The sequence below is a fragment of the Artemia sp. Qi Xiang Cuo genome, chromosome 4 (genome assembly GCF_049724085.1).
Source record: "Artemia sp. Qi Xiang Cuo chromosome 4, ASM4972408v1, whole genome shotgun sequence".
Lineage (NCBI taxonomy): Eukaryota > Metazoa > Arthropoda > Branchiopoda > Anostraca > Artemiidae > Artemia > Artemia sp. Qi Xiang Cuo.
In genome coordinates this window covers 77,537,769-77,559,967 of record NC_142797.1, presented here as the reverse complement: position 1 = coordinate 77,559,967, position 22,199 = coordinate 77,537,769, and the positions used below count along the sequence as shown (strand labels likewise).

The 22,199-nt window shown below is 36.7% G+C and overlaps 1 protein-coding gene across 1 annotated transcript in view; it reads left to right on the top strand.

Moving 5' to 3' along the window:
- The window catches only part of LOC148953455 (acetyl-coenzyme A synthetase 2-like, mitochondrial), a 69,553-nt gene that overhangs the window by 43,520 nt on the left and 3,834 nt on the right, over positions 1 to 22,199 (top strand). The window contains exon 6 of the mRNA XM_089087965.1: positions 15,132 to 15,317. Within this exon, the coding sequence (XP_088944091.1) occupies positions 15,132 to 15,317 (186 nt within the window). The remainder of the gene's footprint in view (positions 1 to 15,131; positions 15,318 to 22,199) is intronic.

The window sequence follows — 22,199 nt, the reverse complement described above, 5'->3', positions numbered from 1 at the left end:
ATACACCTAGTGCTAGTAGTAGTAATACAGCAACATCACCACTACCCCCTCTTCCATATCTTTTTCCTTCCAGCTCTGCCTTGCACCACACAAAGGTCTACAGTACCAAATTCGCTGATCCCTTCAAATCTATAGTTCTGGGGGATGTAATAACAGATCCCTCGGCCATTATGCATTCTTAGAATCATATTAGTCGAGCATGTTTTAAACCCCGGCTGCGAGCGTAGGAAGTGGGGGTCAGTTTAAAAGCATCAAGAGCAGTAAACATATTGTTTTTAATGAACATGTAGATGATGAATTATCCAAGATACTTGCACACAGGTTTTTTGGAGATTTGCATAAAGTTATAAAATTACTAAAAGGTTTTTCTTAATTGGGCAAATAGTACTCAACGCAAATGGGAAAATTATTTTAAGGAGGGCTGTGGGTCTGTGGTTTTATTTATTGAAAGCTTAAACGTTAGTATTTGTAGATTCAAAAGGGATTTTAATTTAAGATGTGGGCAACATAAGGTATGGAGGGCAATTGAATTAAAATATCATTCAGATTTAGAGGGATGTGGGATACAACGAATCTGTTTCGATACGAAGCTGCAGTGTTTCAAGTATGCATTTTTAATTGCAGCATACAGACCTCTTCGAATAGATGCATCTAGGAAAAAGTTGGATGAAATGGCAATTAATGGTAGGGAGAGTTCAAAGTTTCTGAAAGTATATTTAAATTTTCTAAAAGGTAAATGTTCCGTGAACCTACAAGGAATAGATATTTTTTAGCAGGATAATGAATGTTTAAAGACTGTTGTAACGGTGTTAAAGCATTAGGACTAATTTCAGGCGGTCTATAGATCCAATAAGACGGGTCTATTATTACCAGTTTGGCCTCCGTCAATTAAATCGGTGCAACATTGGGTAGGGTTTCTATGAACTCCGTCCACACTCTCTGATTCAACTGGTCATTTTAATCCGATAGAGGATATGAGTATGATTTTAAATGATGGTAAGCAACAGCGTGGTGGGTTATCACTGTCCCACATGTTTCTAAAGATTTCACTCTTATTTACAGTAAAAGTATCAAATGAAACATTGGAAACGTAATGGAAATCAGCCTTTGGAGACGCTAGGTGGAGAAAAAGCTTTCTTAAGTATTAAAAATTTCTCAAAGACACTCCAGCAGAACAATACGACAACTTTAGAGTGTGAGACTAAACTGACAGACGTGTGCGATCCTTTAAATTCAAATCTCTTTAAAATACATGAAGCCATATTGGTTTCTTATGCCTATTCACAATAAGATTCCAATAATACCATACAAGGGCTGGATTTAGTTGATATGTTGGGTGACGGCGAAGACTGCATGCACTTGGCATTGGTCAGTCTAATCAAAACAGTGAACGGGGCAATGTCATGCCTTCTGTACAGAAACTATACTAAGCTCTTATCACCAGATGACATAGCGGCCATTAGAAACCATAAAATGTCTTGAGCTTGCAAGGAAAAATTGGAAGATGGTTTTGGAAATGGGGAGTGGAGGAAGATGAGCAGTCATGATTAATTATGGCAGGAAATTATATCAGAAGGGAATAATTTTAGGGTGGTAACCCATCGGTTATGCAATTGCAATGTTAGACGGTAATATTTTATGCCTGTTTTTATACACAGATCCAAGTACGACTTAAAGTTTACTCTTCAGGTGATGGCCTATATTGTCAAGGGTGGAGTTGTAGATGACGCATGGTTAGATGGTTCTTTTTCCTATAATATCATATCCAAACCATCAAAGAAGCTACTGCTACTAGAATTCATGTGGAAAACAGTTGACAATGGTAAAACGTGCCTGAATAAAATCCGTTTTTTAGACTCTTTCAGCTTCTTCCCCAAATCTTTAAGTCAATTGATTCAGGTACAGAAAAGTGACAATTTTGATAACTTCCCTCTCCTCAAACAGCGCGTTCCCGATGATGAAATGTATGATTTACTAACGTGTAAGGGTATATATCCATATGATTATTACAACTCTGGCTGGAGGGTAGATGACGTGTCACTACCGTCCCTTGAAGATTTTTACAATTTTCTACCTGAGAGTGAGTGCTGCAATAACGACTACGACTTTTCTAAGAGGGTTTGGGCAAAGGATAAATGTGAAAATGAGTGGGATTATTGTAAACTATATTTGGCTAGTGACAGACTCACTCTTTAGGATATTGTGGGCAAGAATATGGATAAAGTCTCTGGTGACTGTTGGCTGGATTTAGGTTATTATTTTTCCCCTGCTCATCTGGTGATGGAATTTTTACTTAAAGTCAGCAAAGAAGAACTAATCCCGATTATCAATATGGATTAGTAACTGTTTGTAGAGAGATCAATGCGGGATGGATATTTTTTTCACGGGGATCGTATCATCAAAACTGATCCGACAGGACAGCACACCGACTAAAAGTCGGACGCAGTTTTTTGGGATATGAATTCTCTGAACCCATTGGCAATTTCTCATTTCTGTGTGTAGTGTGGCTATTTTAAATGGCTTGACAACCCATTTGCTTTAAATTTCCGCGATATTGCCAGTATTGAGGAAAAAGGGGCACATGGGTGGTTCTTTTTGAATTGATAGTGAAATACCCATTGAAATCAATGACTCTTTAATATACTGTTTTTTTACGAGTATAAATAGACCGGTTGGTATTGACTCTCTGAGCAAATAAAATTTATATTTATTAGAATATGGGAGTATACACTGTGTACATACAAAACAAAAACTAATTTCAGACCTCAAACCGAAGGGGAATATCATTATTAATCAAATGCTACTGAAATGGATTGCTTCCAATAGTTTCAAGGTTGCAAAGCTTCATAGAACCCTCCAATTTGGTCAAAAGCTTTACATGAAAATGTTTAGCGACACCTTTGTCAGTAAACTTTCTTAAGCAAAAACGAAAGTTGAAAAAGAAGTCAATAAACTCATTTTGAACTCAGCTTTCGATAAAATGTGCGATAGCGTACAAAACAAAAGTCGATGCGACATTGTAACCAATTCCAAAGATTATGCTCGAATCATCGTAGATCCAAACTTCACATCGGTCACAATCATAGGCTCTAATAGCGTAATCCTACATCGTAAGAAAAGAAACATTTTATTCCATAAAAATATTGCAGGTGGGAGTACGATAACTGAAATATCCAAGAAAATCAGGTTTTAATTTTGTTACAATGTGAGCGAGTTTCAGTAGACGATTAAGGGACAAGTTCAAGTGTATTACCGGGACACAGATTCACTCTTGTTAAAAGTAGAAACTGAAAATCTATTAAGTGATTTGAAAAATGGTTAGTACATTAGCTCATAAATGGACTAAACTAAATGGGAAGAATCCCTCTACCCAGAGCTACTGAAAGGCCGGGCCCCATATCAATTGTTAATTTTAAAATCTGAAACAGGTAGTGATCTGATATCCAGTGATGTGTTTCCTGGTCCGAAGGTATACTGTGTGGAAACGCACAGCAATGATATCAAACAAGTTTGCAAGGGGGTACCTACACACTTTGTAAAAAATAATTGTGACAGGAGTGTGTATAGAAACTGTGTGGAACGTAGTTTAGTGCCAAGAGCGAAAGTCATGGCGATTCGCTCTTTACAATTTAAAATCTACATAGTTAGAGTTGAGAAAAACGCCATGTCGGCCATATCGGAACAATTATTTTTACTTGTGGTTGGTGTGAACGTAATAGCACACGTGCATTATCTAATGTCAAACCGTTTTTAATGTAAAGAGTAAATAAAACAGCTTTATCTAGAAAAGTTTACTTAAATTCATTTAAAAAAGTATAAATTGGGTGGGAGGGTTTTTTGGGTAATTGTGTGTTTTTAAATTCTTTTTAATTCTTTTTTCTATATCATAAACATTTTTCATTGTGTGTGTGCGTGTGCATGGTAGAGCAATTTTTAGTCGTTACTGCCCCCGGCCCGGGCCCGCCGCAGCGGGCCCCCCGATTCCCGAGCCGCGGCGCTTCCCTCTGCACGTTCCGGCCAACTGCAGCGAGCCCCCAACTGCCGCCTCGGCCACCCCCCTGGGGGGGGGGGAATCACAAAATTTAAAATGTTTTAAATAAAAGTGCTTTATTCTAATAAATGTTGTATTTTTTCTATAAAAAAAAAGTGTATCTATTTAAGTGTTTTTTCTCTGTGCCTATGTAAATGTTGTATTTTTTATTCTAATAAATGTTGTATTTTTTCTATGAATAAATTAACAAAATAAAGTGTATTTATTTAAGTGTTTTTTTCTCTGTGCCTATGTAAATGTTGTATTTTTTATTATAAATAAATTTAAAAAGTGTATTTTTTCATGTTTAATGTGCTTTCATGTTCAATGTAGTATTTTTTAAGTGATGTTACTTTGTATGCACATAACAAAAGCAAATATGATTCTTTATTCGTCTTCTTCTTCTCATTATTATTATTCTTGAACTGAGTAGTAGTAGTAGTAGTAGGGAAATTATTTAGTCATTAGACAGCTATAGTCTACAGTTAGTTGTCTAGGTGAACTGTTGAAGGGAACATGTATCAATTTAAAACACCATTCAGATCGTTTCTGTGTGGGCCCTCAATGTCAGGCAAAACAACACTCTTAAATAAAATAATTAAAAATTGCGATAAAATGTTTGCGGAAAAACCGAAAAAAATTTACTTTTGTTACAGTATTTGGCAGAAGTCATATGATAAAATAAAAGCAATTGCCACCATGGGATTGGTGCAGATACAATTCATACAGGGACTTGATGTTTTCAGCATTATTGAACCAAACTCTTGGCTGATCATTGACGATCTGGCTGAATCTATTGAAAAATGGTCCCAGGAAAGGCTACAACTGTTCACTGTTCACTCTCATCATGAACAGATTTCCGTTACTCTGGTTCTACACAATCTCTTTCATCAGAGCAAATGTATGCAAACACTTGCATTGAACTGCACCTACTATATCATCTACAGAGTTGTTCGTGATTCTAGCTCGCTAATAACCCTCAATAAACAAATCTATCCAGGTGCCCCTAAATTTCTGCTCTCAGCATACAATCAGGCAACTAATAAACCTTATGGTTATATCCTATTGAAACAGAAGCAAAATACTCCCAAGGATTTTCGTTCAGTCAGAGATATTTTCAAAAATGAAATTACTGTATATCTAACCATGAAAACAAAAACGACATATTATTCTTTATGATTTCTCTGAAGAAACTATAAGAAGATAGGAATCTGTTTTAAGATAGAAGCGCTTCAAAACTCTTACTTAGGAAAGCCATACTCAAATATGGTATTGACAATGATTTCATTAATCTAATATCTGAAATTTGTTTAAGTTTGACCAAGGGCAAAGTTCAACGTCCAGAAGTAGTTATGCAGCAGGCAAAGCAACATTATTTCATTGTACGTATATTGACTAATAAGAGGAAAGGAAAGGGTTTTAAACAGAAAATACTTCTTCAGGTGGGTAGTAGTTTTTCTCCACTTTTATTGCCAAAAATTGCGGGCCCGTAAACAGTTTTCTCTCGAGAAGGGCAAAACCTTATAAATTGACTCCAATAGAACTCGCTCTCAAATCCGTGGAACACTTTGAGAACAATCTGAGTAAATTCCTTGACAACGAGAATATTGAGGATGATAAAAAACTGCTTTTACTTCAAGATGCACTTCGCCGAGTGGACAAACATAAGGTCTATCGTGCGCAGCCAACTACTGCTACTGATCAAAAAAAGAATAATCGCAGCAGCTGGCTGTGGGTTTAACACATATGAAGAAGTTGTGTATATTTGTAATTTTTAGTAAATTTTTAATTCTAAGGCATATATATTTTCGGGAACAAATAAAACTTATCTTAGTTCCTATCTTGGCCCGCGGTCAAGATTATGTTAAAGTTAAGATCAATGGAGCAAGGATTATAATTCAGGGTAAGAGCTATAATCTACTTGATTTAATCTATGACATGGTTACAAATCGTAAAGGACTATTATCATTTGACGCTCATCTATACAAATTTCTAAATACATTAAACTTCCCCAAAAGTCTTATTAGCAATAGACAAATTCTAAAAAAAATTAAATGAACATGCACCATCAACAACAACACCATTAAAACATGAACATGAAGAAGAAGAAAAAGAGGATTTTAAATCAATCTTGTAAAATACTAGCACGCCTAGTGGAAAAAACTTGACAATGGTGGCGAGGAAAAAACGAGAACGTATCATGTCACCAACCACAACTAGCATACTAAAGGGTAGTGGACGTTACACAACGTGTTTACGATCAAAATGGTTGAAGTTCTGAAAGGTGTTTATGAAAATATTGGTGAGGTGGGGTGTTTAAGCTCCCCCACCAATCTTTCCAAAGTCACTGGTGTTCACACTAAAAGTGTACAAGACTATCTACAAAATGAATCAGGTTAAAATCTGCATAGAAGTCATAAAATTTATGCTAATTAGTGTAAAAAAACTAAAGCGTTTCACCCATTGCATATAGTGCAAGCAGATCTCCTGACTCTAGATGAGATTCAACGACGTCACAATACACCGTACAAGTACATTCTACTTGTAATCAGTGTTTACAGTCGTTATGCATATACAATTCCATTGCGATCAAAGAGAGGCATTGAAGTTGCTCAGGCCATTGAAAGTATTCTCGAACAGGATTCATATAAAAATTCAAACGGATCGTGAAAGGGAAGTTGATAATTCCCATATTGTAACAGATCTAGTGATATATAATACGCTGTTCTATCATAGTCATTACCCAATAAAGGTAGTAACGGTCAAACAGTTGATAAGAACTATTTGACTTTTAATTTCAAAATATTGTGCATTAAAAAATACACTGACTTTTATTCCATGATTTAGATCAAATCATGTTGATTTATAATCAACGACCTCATCGATCATTGTCCAACTCTACGCCAACGGAAGTTCATCATTCTGATCATGATACAATTGACACATTTCTTAAACAGTATTCTGATGAATCGACCGTCAAGATGAAAAAAAATTCAATGTTGGTGATACTGTTTGAATTAATAAAAAAACTAATATTTTTGACAAGGGGAATTACTTGTGGTCCACAGTACTTTTTAAAGTGGCAAAAATCCTAGAAACTAAGCCCATAACTTATCGCCTGAATGATACCAAAGATAAAGAGATTCTTGGCGGCTTTTATGACTAGGAACTACGAAAAGTTAAAATAATAGTGAAATCTATCAAATTGAAAAGATATTAAAGACTAGTACTCACAGGGGTAAGAATCAGTTACTTGTTCGGTGGCTAGGATACAACTCTGATTTTGATTCTTGCATCGGTGTTGAAGATATTGACAATGCCCAATGATTTTTATGTAGCTTTTATATCCAACGTTTCCGATCCTCTCTACAACGACTTGAATACGACAAGTGATTTTTGGACAAAACTCTCCCCCACCATCAAATTTGACGATTCGTATGAAGTGGCTCTTGTCGACTGTATTCTCAAAAATACTTATGACATCCTGAGAAAGAATCGTGTGTATGATATAAGAGTTATACCATTCGATTGGACACTCTGTCAACTATGAATGGGTTGAAGCACCTAAATCTAGCGAATATCCAAATGTCAAATTAAAATATATTGAATACGATAATTTGACAGATTTGTGTCGTACAATCAATAGAAAAATCTCATATCGTAGGAATGGTACATTCCACTTTAATTATTAAATGTCACACGATAGGATTTGCATTACCTCACCTGTTGACACTGAAATAATTATTCTCAATGATAATCTGAGAGACGTTCTTGGCTTTAAACAGAATATGATCAATGGAAAAAATGCTGGCACCGTTTACGGGCAAGTTATTTTTGCTGATTATCCACCTGGTTTCGCCTCGGACTCTTGCATATTTCTCTATGCATATTTTGTAGAAACATCGAGAGTCGGTAATTCAAATGTCCCCCTCCTACGTGTTCTTGAACAAAAAACAACTCATGAACTTGTTCATCACTATAATATAAAGCATCTTCTGTATGTTTCTATAAACACTTCGTATTTGGAGCTCTGCCAGTTAACACTAGGAAGTGAATTGGGTGATCCTCTAGCAATAACAAAAGGCTTAGCAGTGATTACACGTCATTTTCGACCCATTGTCGGCGATAGCACAATCACCTAAAATGAACAATAGGAGAATTCCATTTGTCTGCCCCGATATCTATTGCTATGTTGATGCTTTGAGTCCACGTCAAATAGGCAATGGATTGGACTATTACAAGGGGCGTACTACAATGTCTGGCTATGGTCTTGGTATCTGGTTTGCTAGGCTATTTCGTTATACATTAACTCTTGCCAGAAAATATATTGTGCCTACTGCATCAAATTTTTCTGCCTCAACACTACAGGACTGGGGGTCGGGTAAAAATTTCAACGAGAGTATTAGGGAAAATATTAGATCCTCAGTAAGAGCCGTTGGTGAGCAATTAAAATCTCGACAAAATGGGGAGGGATTGAAAAGGATGCGTGCGTGTCATTCACACATCAGTCTCCACCCAGGGGGGAAGCGAAGGACATCAACAAGGACTTTGAAGAATAAAGTAAGGAAGAGCAATAAGCAGAAGAAGAAAAAGAAAAAGATTTTTAGATCAAACAACGATTTCTTCTCTTAAGATGACTTATCTCACTCACAAGGAATTGTACTAATTAATTTCTTCATCAGCGAATCTGTTTAATGCTTAAAAAGTTTATGTCTGCGACAAGTATAGCTACTCTCAATAAGATCACTCTAAACAACCCCTCTCGGAAAAGCTTAACGCTCAAATATTTTCAAATGAAGACTATTTCATTGATTTGTCATCAACATTTATTGATTTAAATGTTGCGGTGAAGAAAAAGTCAGATAATACAACTCAAAATGCTGGCGATGGTCTCTCCTGCGAGAAATGTTTTCTACTCCACCTGTTCAAACAAATTAATGTATTTATTAATTGTACATTGGTGAGCACTAGCAATAATTTATCAAACTATGTACGCTATATACAATTTATGATGATGACACCAAAAACGTATAAAGAGTGTAGGGGGAAACCACTAGCCTATAAATATCGGTTAAGTGTAGTTACTGATATTGAGTTGACAACTGATGTGGCTCAAGAGTATCATCCAATCTTAATATTAAGTTATACGAAATTCAATATGTCCCAAAGGTTACCCCCTAATTTCAAAACTGACATAAGGCTAAAGCTGGACCCTTCAAGTTTCATTTTGAGAAAAACACTTCCAGCAGCACCCGATGCAGATGTCAACGCTAATATCACTGAGTCAATTTGAAACCTACTGAGAAATCACCCCCAACGGCAGTGTTCTATAGAATTAGCACCATGAACAAAAACCAAATAATCAACGTATTTAGAATGGATCCATACATGTCCCAGTACAAGTCCTATTGCATACCATCGGATTTTATTGAAAAAATTCCAAGTGTTAACAATACCCTAATCATTGTTAAAAGCAGTCCATCAACTTTGACGACAAGTTATTGGCTATACATCTCTCAAACAGCGAACAATATTGAATTTTTTGATCCTCTTGGCCTATCGTGTAAATTCTTCGCTCTATATATTAGAAACTTAATTGAAAGCAGGGGGGAACTCATTATTCAAAATCAACGAAGAGTACAAGATTTAGCGAATAAGACATGTTGCTTTCAAGCACAAATCTTTTTCTCTTTAAAATGCGATGGCTATAGCTACAATCAGTTTCTTAACATCTACGTTGACTTACATCGATTGAACGACTTTCTAGTGGAAAATATACTAACAAGCGTATTTAATATTGATTTTAGTGCCCTTCGAATAAAATGTTCTAAAAATGTATGTGAAATTGTTTATTAATAAATGATAGAAATTTATATACATGATAAAACGACTTTTCTACTCTTTAGATTTCATCTTCTACTAGGTATAGGTATTTGTCGGCAACAACTAGTGCAGGTAGATTATCTGAATTCACAGTGTACTGATCTTGATGTACTGCAATGACAGGCTCACATTTTCTACAGTAGAGTGTAGCTTCACTCTTGTCATATATCTTTGTATAGTAAATTATATTTTTCTCATTCATTCAGTGGACTTCGAATATTTCACTTTGCTTATTTGACGCAATTTCACGAACCCTGTCCTCGAGTAGTGAACCACATTCCGTCACAGCCAAATAAAAATCAGTGGGCTTATAATCATAACACCCATTGTCTTCACAACGATTACGTAGAAACCATATTCTTTTGTTGTAACCTAACCTAACCTAACCTAAACAAACGTCATCTAACCTAACCTATCTTAACCTAACCTAATTATTCACTATTTGTCTATATACATGTTTTTGTGAGAAATAATTAGATGGTGATGATGGTTAATTAGATATATAGAATACTTGAAAGTATAAAAACACGGTCGAATCCATATTTCTTTTTCAATTTTTTTTTTATAATTTTACGACCAAGAAAAAAGGGAAAATAAAGGTTCTCTCCTAAAAAATGTGTAAACTAGGATTATTCTGCATACTATGAAGTAAGAATTGTTTTCTTAACATGTATCCTTATGTATGGCTGGGGTTTTAGGCTTGTACCTAACATGGTACATAATGGTAAGAGATCTTATGGTTATGTTATTGTAAACCGAAGACTGACAGTATTGATATAAGATTCTAAGGTATATAGAATCTAAGATATGGTATCAAGATCTAAGGTATATGTCATTGATGTTAAAAGTGAAAGTCACCATACAGTAGCATATAAAATGACTCTAACCCTAAAACTTAGGAAGGATAACTACCTTTCGGGAAATATAAGTGTTAGCAGACTCCAGAATCAGAATTCGAGAGAAATTTTTCTGAAACAGTTGAATACTAAACTGGAAATTTAAAAATTTGAAAAAGTATAAGATGGATGGAGTAATTTTAAGAAATTAATTTTGTGAAGCAGCAAATAGTGTTTTCTGGAAAATAGGTAATAAAAAGTGAAATTTTAAAAGTTTAAAAGTTTAAAATTTGAAAAAGTATAAGATGGATGGAGTAATCTTAAGAAATTAATTTTTGAAGCAGGAAATAGTGTTTTCTGGAGAATAGGTAATAAAAAGTAGCTAGGAATATTGGTGAAAATGCTTTCAGTTTAGTAGAAAAGGTTTTTTTTTAAAATATTTGAGTGATGGATCATATAAAATAGGAGAAATGTAAAAAAAGTGAAGAAAATATAAAAACAGGAATTAAGGTGGTTTGAAGCAGAGGCATGGATTAAATAGCTGATAGTTTTGAAGATGCAGCCAAATAACTTAGTAGTAAAATAATATACTGGCATGAAAAAAAATTAGAGGAAAAAGTTAATTTGTGCATGTCTCATTTAAAGATGAGTTTTTGAAAAATAAGTTTTTCAATTGAAAGTAAGCAACATTAAAATTTAGAACGAACAGAAACTATTCCGTATATGATGAGAAATGCACCCTCCTCAATGTTTTGGTCTTCACACTAATTATTTTTAGCCCTTAATAAAACTTCTTATTCTAATTAACCTTCCCTTGAGTTTGGGGATTCGTTCAGAAAGAATGGGGACAAAAAGTCAAACTTTAGGGCATATAACGAGCCCTTTAGGAGGTGATAGCTCATCTTGTATACGGCATAGTTTCAGTTTGTTTTAAGCTTTAAAGCTGTTCCTTACTTTTTGTTGAAAAAACTTGTTTTTTAATTAATTTCTGAAATTTTTTTTGGTAGTGCCAGAAAACCCGCCTCTCCCCTCCTTTGAAGACCCCTCCACGAGAAATGCTCCAAAGGAAATTCCTCTTGCGTAAGACCTATCCTTCCCCTGGACAATGCCACCCACGCTGAAAATTACCCCCGGAAAATTTCCATTGAATAATTCTGGCTGGAAAATTCTCCATAGTCTACTTTCATTTGAAAAATACTTGTTTTTCAATCTAATTTCAAATCGTTTTTTAATTATGCCAGAATTACCCCCCCCCCCCATTGAAAATATTTCCCGTTAATCTACCACCCCCCCCCCCATCCCCTTGATAGAAAATTTTCCCACGGGAAAACCCCCCATGGACAATGTTTCCAACAGACATTTTACCCCCCCCCCCTAAAGAAAAACCTCCCAGACAATTCCAACCCCAGTGAAACATTCCCAGGAACGATTCCCCAAGAACATCTAGACATGTAAAACTGAGTCGCCAAGGAAAACGTAAGACAAATATAAATGATTACGTGAAACCTCACCCCTTGAAACTTCCCTTCCCACGGAGAATACGCACCCCTGATTTTTCTTCTTGTAAAAAACACAAAAATCCACTTTTTTGCAGATGGGACTTTAAAACCTTTGTAACAGGGTTCTCTGACACGCTGAATGTGATGGTGTGATTTTCAGTAAGATTACTTGACTTCTCGGTGGTTTTACCCTCCTTTTTTTAAAATTATGAATATTTTCTTATGTTCATAGCATGTGACGGGGAACATTGCACTAAGAGAATTTTATAGATTCGGAATCAAGATAAAAATCCAATTCTGTTGATATCCAATTATTGTTATCAAGTTTTGGTTTTTAGAGTTTCGGTTACTATTTGACCGAGTCATTGCTTACTTACTTCGATACTATGAACTGTTTGTTCGGAATGGAACCACAGTTAGTGGCGGGATATAAATAAAAGCAAGATGGGCAGACCATTTATAGAATGTGCTAAAGCGTGAGAAAAGTAAAGAAAATATGTAGAAAAGAATGCAAAAGTTTGTGGCGCTTTGGATATGAAGGGAGATTTATTTTCCAAGGAAGAATTAGATATAGAAACAAAAGGATAAAAAAAAATTAGGCTTCAGTTGCTGATAGTGTGGCTAGTTAATATATTTGTTGCGAAGTTAGAGATAAACTGCTGAAGATTATAAATATGGTTTTTGAAAAAGGGGAAGTATCCAGTGATTTTAGGAAAACTTTAATTAAGTTCTTCTACGAGAAAGGTGATAAAAGTGAGTGTGGTAATTATAGAGCCATTAGCTAGGTTTCTATAGGAAGCAAATTACTTAGTGTGATGATACTTTTTAGACCTACAAATGCTGTAGACAAAGTTTTTAGAGAAGAACAGTGCATTTTTAGAAAGGGCAGTGGATGTACCAACCAAAATTTTCACTCTTAGATTAATAATTCAGAAGCACCTTTTGGTTTCTACTGAGCTGAGTCGGTCCTTACTTACAGTTCGTTAACTGTTTGAAATAGCCTTTGATCCTACAAACTACCAAATGCTACTTTGTAAATAAAGAACACATAGATAAATGGCGTCTTATTCACAGTGGTTTGGGTCTTATTTTAGTTGCACATCCGATTTGTTCTCTAAAACACGTAAGATCAGTTTGGTACAGATCCTGGTGCTACTCAAGAGTCAGTTCTGTAGCTTGCTTCGTTAATGGTAGCTTGTTCAATGTATTATCTCACAATTCATGGACACTATTCTCACTATTCAATGTATTATCTTGCTATTCTCACTACTCAATCATTATTCAGAGATTGAGTTAATGTATTCAATCTCTGTCTGCAATTAATCAAACTTGGGAGCTTGACATGGAGGATGACCTAGTCAGTGGCGTTCCAGAATTTAGGGAGGGAAGAATTTATATTTTTTTTTAATTTTTCCTTTTAAAAATACCGAAAAAGTTCTTTGTCATTGAAAATACTGCCAAAAAAATCTAAAAAAAATCTCACTATTCTTGGACACTATTCTCACTATTCAATGTATTATCAAACTATTCTCACTACTCAATCACTATTCAGAGATTGAGTTAATGTATTAAATCTCTATCTGCAATTAATCTAACTTGGGAGCTTGGCATGGAGGATGACGTAGTCAGTGTTGTTCCAGAATTTAGGGATGGAAGAATTTTGATTTTTTTTAATTTTTCCTTTTAAAAATACCGAAAAAGTTCTTTGTCATTGAAAATACCTCCAGAAAAGACTTTTTCTAAATTTAGGGGAAAGACATAAATACAGGGGGATGTACCACCTTGTCCGTTTCCAAGTTGGTTCCATTAGACTTTTTGTTATCAAGTTTTGTGGATGATAGTGTTCAATTAAGCTTTAGTATTGATAATATGTTACTGAGTCTGAAAATAAGGCTGGTATTGGATGAAGTTTTTGCCTCCGTTGAGGCTAAATGATTGGGTATGGGGTTTAAGTTGGGTTTACTTATATCTAGATTGTCATCTATAAAAAGTCTTTTTGTACTTGCTTCATACTTATACGGATAATTTTTTTTTTTTTGTCTTTTGACATTGTGATTAACCAAACAAACTAATCCACAATACTTGGCATTCAGCCCGAACAGCTAAATAGATTTCACTTAGATCACTGTTCTTTGAAACTGTAATATTTTATCAGTGGCATACTGATAAATTTCATCTACAGGGTAATTTTCAAAAAAATTTTTACACTAATACTTAAGGATTAATCTTAAGTAGCTTCCACAAACTAGCTCAGTTGATAGTAAATGTGCTCTTTTAAAATGAGACCGTAATGGATGAAATATGTAAAACTGTCAAAGATGAAACTGTTATGCAAGTGAATAATAATAAAAGAATCATCTAGTAAAAATAGACCATTAGTATTTTTTGGGATGTGGTATTTGACTAAAAATAGGCACCCTGTAGTAATTTTATAATATAAAGTACAAACTTAAGTTTAATATTACATTTTGCCTGACCGTCTGGCTCTGTGAACCTCCTCTTTTTGTTACAATACTGAGTTTGATTCCCCTCTTTACTACATTGCTTTTATTTTTCCTCTTCTTTAAAATAACGAGGAAAAAACTGCTGTGTGAAGCTTTGAAGGAAAATTTATGGAGGAGAATTTTATTTTTCCTCCTCTTTCAAAGAACGAAATGAAAACTGCTGTATGAAACTTTGAAGGAAACTTCATGGAGGAAGAGAAAACTGCGGTGATAAACGTTGAAGGAAGCTTTGTGGAGGAAGCTTTTATTTTTTTTTCCTCTTTCAAAGAACGAAGAGGAAACTTCTGCTGTGTCAATTATGGAAGCAAAAGTAAAAACAAAAAACAGGATTTACAAACTTGTACTTGAAAAACATTTAATACTTTATCTTTAATTTCAGTGTGAACATCCTATAATAGCAGAGACGGCTGTTGTTGGATATCCGCATGAGGTTAAGGGGGAAGGAATATACTCATTTGTTGTGCTAAAGGAAAATGCAAACTTTGAGGCAGATCTAGTAGCATCGGAGCTCAAGTCCATTGTGAGGAAGAAAATTACAGGATATGCGGCACCGGATATCGTACAGGTGAATGTCAACACTTTCTATCCGCTGTCTATAAGACAGCGGAATGTCAACTTTAAATGAATATTTTGACCCTCTATGAAAGGAACGTCCTCATCAAAACAAATTAAAAAATCTAAAAGAAACTCACATTAAAATACGATTATTGAAATCAAATCTTTTTAAAACAGTCCTACAGTCATTACTTCAGGGAAGTTTAATCATGACAGGTACATCAAATGAGGTGAAAAAAGACAATTCATTCGAGTGGAATAAAAGTAGTTAAAAATAAACTTTCAATGTTAACCCTGCCTTTTTGGTAGCTAACATCAAAGGTCTTTCTGTAACAGGTTTAGTGATATTGCTTACTGGTTTTGTAATATAATTCGTTAAGTCGTTTTTAATTAAATTTGTGTATAAAGCATTTAGTGAGTACTCCCCCAAATCCCTATTTAAAGAAACATTATTATTTATTTTGAGTCTAATTTCAATTGCTTTTCGAACAACCTGTTTTATGCCAAATCATTGCTAATAAGGGAGGTTTCTTCAAAAAGCATTTTATTTCTAGGCCTATGAAAAATATGGCTGCTTAAAGCAGAATCAAAATAAATATTAGTACTATTAGAATTTCAACCTTTAAGTTCTTAAAGCTTAAAATTTTTATTTATGAATTCATTACGAACGAAAAAATAATGCAAACTATTCGTAAAACAATTTATATTTATTTGATACTTCACGATACTTTACACTAACATTGTTGTACAAGACGGGATGTTAGAGTTAACATCTCAGTGGAAAGTTCAAAATTTGCAAAAGTGATTAGTTAGAAAGTAATAATTTTTAAAGTGGGCTTTTCAAACTTCTATTGAGGTTTACATTCTCAATAAAAACCGGAATTTTTTTTTAAATTGATAAATTACAAAGTAATACAGATTGCCAAAGATTGTTCTTTTCGGCCAACCGCCAAAGGCTAAACGGAAACCAGGTCGTCCCCGTATGGGGTGGGAGGACGTCATAAAGAAAGATTTAAAGAAAATTGGAACTTCGTGGGCAGGTGTAAAAAGCGAGGCTTTGAATAGATTGGGATGGAGGAGGAGCGTGCGTAGCTGTGCTGGCCTCAGACGGCTTGGTGCTGTGGTGAGTTGTTAGTAGTAGTAGTAGTGTTCTTAAAGTAGTCTTTTTTAAGTTTTATTAAAGTTCAACATCTCAATAAATACTAATAAATTGTAAAAGGGATCTTAACTTACTTGACTTAAGGCTCCTGTAGGGGGTTCGGCGTACAGAACCATGAGACCAGGCGTCTCCAGGTAGACCTATCGCTTGCCAGGCTCGCAGCTTCTTCCATCGGGATCTGAGCTGAGAGCGAGGAATTCATCGGCTTTGTCTTTCCATCCAGTGGGGAAGGGGGGCCTCTGGGTCGCTTCTATCCTTTAGAGTGGGGTTGAAGTCAAATACAAACCGTGCTGGGATGTTGCGTGACATGCAAAGGAGGTGGTCGTACCACTGAACAGTACGCTGGGCGAGCTGCATCGAGAAAGGAGTCTGTGCCGTAAGTGACAGGAAGGTCTGGCTGCAAACGACGTCAGTCCTATGAAGTCCCTCAATTCTTCGTAGATGTTTCATCTGTGCAACGTCGACGGCGCTTAGGATATATTGTGCTGCTGGCCACGTCTCCGCTCCATACAGCAGCACGGTGCTTACTCCCACATTGGAAATGCGCATTTTGGTAAAGCCGCTTATGTTTGGTTTTCGCCAGATGCTGCTCAGCCTCCCAACAAGTGCCAACGCTTTGGCTATTTGAGATGTAAGCTCTTTTGTAATCAAGCTATCTCTCGACAGAATAGATCCCAGGTAAGTGAAGTCTTCAACCTCATCTACTCGGTTGCTTCCGATGTTGACTTCCTTTATGGTAAAATGGGACGTGGGGGGCTCAAGGAGAATAACTTTGGTTTTCTGCCTGTTGATCTTTAGTCCAACTTTCTAGGGTTCCTCTGAGAGCACCTGGAGAGCTTTGGTGACCTTTTTGACAGTGTCCGCAACTAGCGCTATGTCGTTGGCGAAGTCAGCATCCGAGAGTAGCCGGTCTCCTAACTGAAGTCCAAACTGAAGGCAATTTGTCGTGTTGGTCATAACTTGATCTATGATGCAGTTGAAGAGATCGGGAGAGACGGCGCAACCTTGCCGGACGCCAGTCTTTACCGAGAATGTGGGACTGCGTCTTCCAATGACTTTCATACAGCTCTCCGTATCGTCATACAGCTTATCAAAAAGCGAGCAATTTCTAGGGTAGGCCCGCAGTTCTCAGTATCAGCCAAAGTGAACGGTGATTAACAGAATAGAAGGAAGCATTAAAGTCCACGAAATGGATGTACGCTTTTTGGTGTAGCTCTCGTGTGTTCTCAATGAACTGGCGCACAGTGAAAATTTGCTCCGTGGTCGACCTGCCGGTCAACGACGGTGCTTGCTGCACTCTTCTCTTTCTACGCAAAAAGGCGGAGCACCTGTCCCGTAGTGATATGGTGAAGAGTTTACCAGGAACGGAGAGAAGCGTGATCCTACGATAGTTGGAGCAGATTTGACGGCTGTCCTTGCGCTTCCAGAGCGGTAATATGATGCCAGCACACCAGTCGTTCGGTATGCTTTCCGTCGTCCATACAGCTGAGAATATTTTTTGGAGGCAAAGCATCAACGCTACACCCCGTACTTGAGGAGCTCTGCAGAAATACCACTGACGCCAGGGGCTTGATTGTTATTTAACCGTTTTACAGCATTTCAAATCTCAGAAGTGGTAAGCGGTTGCGATACGTGGTCGGTAGTAGAATTCGGTGCGGCCATGGCTGGTTGATCAGATTTTGGTCAGGATGAGAAACTGCCTCGGTGTTCAGGAGCGTTGAAAAGTGACTGCTCTAGGCGTAAAGTTTGTCTGCATCGTCATCCAGCATGCTGCCGTCAGCAGACAAAACACGCCTCACGGTGGAAGTCTTCCCTTCCGTCAGCTTACGGAGGTTTTTTTACAGGGAGCAGGTGTCTTTTTTCTTTGCAGCATCTTCAAGATCACTGGCTTTCTTGTCGACGAAGGTCTTCCCATCTCTGTGCAGTAGGCGATTGCACAGGCCATTGAGTCGTCTGTACTTTGGCATATTCTTTGCTAAGTGGGCCTTCCGACGAAGCTCGATCATGGACAGAGTCTCCTGGGATATCCAGGGTTTATTCTTGTGTCTACTGCGGCCAATGGTATTGCAAGCAGAATCGAGTACTTTATCTTTGAATGACTTCCATGCTACTTCAGGGTCGTCCAGAACTTGAAGGCAGCTAACCAGGTTAGAGATATCGAGAGCATACTTCTGTTGCATCTCAGATAAAGTCAGACTACTCAGATCAAACTTGGGAGGCCGTCTTTCTTGTCATTGCCCTCTCAGGTGTAGCCTCAGCGTAGCGACTACCATCCCATGGTCTGTGTTTCCCAGCCCGATCGACCTATAAGTCCGGCAATTTGTTATTGACGAGTGCCAGTGACCCGAGACCATAACATGATCGATCATCTTCTTTGTCTGGCCATCGTTCCTATACCAAGTGTATTTGTGCATATCTCGTCTCTGAAAGAACGTGTTTGATATGACCAGATTATGCATATTGCAGAGCTGGAGGAGTCCGTTGTCCGTTATCATTCAGTGGATCCGGAGTCACAGGGCCGAGAGTATTTCTCCACACAAGCCCTCTCTGTTGTTTACCGTCATGTTAAGGTCTCCCAGTAGAGTGAAAATGTCTTGGGGTGGGACTCTAGACAGGGTCGCCGAGAGCTCTGTGTAGAACTGATCCTTCACTTCCGTAGGATTCGGATTGGTGAGATCATAACATAAAATAATTGTCAACTGTTTATGCTGGTGCTGGAGCTGGGCCATCAGCATTCTATCTGAAATTTGTTTATAGGAGAGAAGGTATCTCTTGGCTCTGGCATTCCGCACGAGGCCTACACCATTTGTCTGGCTTTTTTGGGTCACCAGACCAAATCTAGTGATATCCTTCACCAATATCCTCGGACTCTCTTCCGACAAGACGGGTTTCTGTAAGCCCAACCACAGCTACATTGAAGCGCTTTAGCCCGAAGGCAAGCATTCATTTAGCTCCAGGAAAGTTGAGTGTGAGTGCGTTCCAGATAGCGAGGCGTATTCCACCTTCGTCAAGAAGGTTCATTCGATAGTCTGAAATCGATCCAGGGACATGCTGGGGTCGTGGAAGGTAAAAGAGGGGTATGTCATCCGAGACTGTATCATCGTTTTTCGTTGCGGTAAAATGTTCGGGTGAAGGGTTGCAGGCCCAACCAATCCTAGGTCTGGGATCCCAAAGCCAAAGTAAAGTTTCTAATAATTCTTAAATAGAATTTCTGATATAGCATACACGAGCATTCGTAAATTTTCAATTACCACCCAAATGGTAAAAAAGAAATTGAGTCTTCCTTATTTGAGTCGGGTCTCTTTAAAGCATAATTCTGGAGAGTACAGTTTTCTAATTTAGGTGTCTAAGAGATTTAAAAGTATCTAAAACTTGGGATTCCAATTGATGTATTCGGCGCTCAGGAAAATCAAGTAATTTAGAGAGCATGATAGTGCCTTCATGTGCACAGTGTACCATTGGTATGATCATTCTCTAAAACTGTTACGTTTGGATGGAGAAACTACTAATATAAATAAAAGAAAACCGGGATAAATCTACTATAATATTATACCTCCACTCTGCACACACATAAAAAAAAAATTATAAGGTCATGAGAGCAAAACATTAATTTTGCTAAATAGTGTCCATATTTGTTCAACCTTATATTTAAATTTACCTTAAATACCATATATATATATACCATATATATACCCATATATATCAACAATTGGGTTTCCTGGGGTGCCGGAATTAGCAAGTGGCTAATTTAACTACAGATACCCTTTTGTACCAAAATTAACTGTCAGCTATCCTGTATACTGATCACAAGGACACATCCCCCAGTGTAAAAGAGGCTTAATGTTAGTGAGACCTCAGATAAAGTCAAGTTTTTTTTCTTGTGCCGTTCAACAATTCCGAAAAGCTTAACATCTCTTTTATACATAAAACAAGATATAAAGATTTTGAAAATTGAAGCAGAGATTTCTGGTAGATTTTATACAAAAATTAATTTGAAAGACAAACAAATTCTAATCTTGTCTGAAATACATTTAAGGAATGTTGTTTTCTATGGAAAATATTTCCTTCATTGGTATTTTACAGAATATTATACTTCTGGGTTAGACACTTTAACACTGGGTAACCCCATATAATATCAAAATGGAAATAAAAAACTTGCAAAATGAAAGCATATCATGTCTGTTAAATTTTGGATTTATAGCTTACATTACAAACACTTTATAAGTTAACATTACCAATTTTAGGCGAGGCTTGTTTTGTTTATATTTGAAACACTACTAAAGGTAATACTAAACTCGAGGTAATTTGCACAAATTTGTCAGAATATTATAATGAACCTCAAGACCTACCTCCCCTTGGTGGTAGCTACCACTACATGATAAAGTGGGTTTCGTATAAAGTAAAATATGTCATTGAGAAAGTTTCCTACCGACCTCTTTCGGAGAGGGGTCTCTTAGAACTTGGAAATTGGATTACATCCGAGTCCAGGGATGAGGTAGCAATTTTAGAGTCCTCCAATGCAAAAGCTAAATTTTTGCAAGATAAATTAAGAAACAAATATGAAGAATGCTTTCCTGAGAAAACGTTCAAGCGGTGCAACACAGATCGTCCTTACATAACCCAAGAAATTAAAGATTTGATTCAGTATAAATATCAACTAAGAAAAGAAGGGAAAATAGGAAATGCTAAAATGCTTTGCAACAAAGTACGTAAAATGACAAGAAAAGCTGCGGCTGAGTATCAAGCAGTTCGTGGTAACGAACTGTATGTAAGGAGCGACCCGGCTCAATGGTAACCGAAACTCTAGAAAACGAGTTTTTGATACCAATAGATACATCAAGAGAATTAAATTTCAATGCTGATTTCAAATATATAACTTTCATCAAGTTTAGGGCTACCCATCAAAAGTTACGCGCCTGAGAAAATTTGACTGATTTTGAAAAAAAGGGGGAAAGACCCCCTAAAAGCTATAGAACCTTAATGAAAATCACAGCATCATATTCACCGTATCAGAGAACCCTACTGTAGAGGTTTCAAGCTCCTATCTACAAAAATGTGGAATTTTGCATTTTTTGCCAGAACAAAGATCACGGGTGCGTGTTTATTTGTTTGTTTGTTTTTTTTTTTGTTTTTTTCTCTAGGGGTAATCGTATTGACCCAGTGGTCCTAGAATATCGTGGGTGGGCTCATTGGAACGGAAATTAAAAGTTCTAGTGTCCCTTTTTAAGTGACCAAAAAAAATGGAGGGCTACTGGGCCCCCTCCAACGCACATTTTTCCACAATGTTAGCCGATTAAAATTTTCAGATAGCAATTTTGTTCAGCATGGTCAAGAATAAAATAACTGTATATTTAATGATGACGTAATTCCCTCAATTCCTCGGGGGGGAGAGCTGAAAGTTATAAACTTTATCCAGTGTTAACATATGGTATTGGCTATTGGGAAGTATACAGATGTTTTCAGGGGGGATTTTTTCTGGTAGTGGGGGAGGGGGTGGGTTGGGGGTTATGTTGGAGTATATTTCCATGACGGAACTTTTATGGGGAGCGGGAAATTGCTCTGAAAGGGGTGCCAGATTTCTCAGAATTCTTAAAAAAAAGGACCAGAAATTAAATTAAAAAAAAAAAGTTTTTCAACTGAAACTAAGGAGGAGCATCACAACTTAAAAAGAACATAAAATATTAAGTTCACGATTAGGTTCACCTCCAAGTCAATACCTCCCACTTTAAGCAA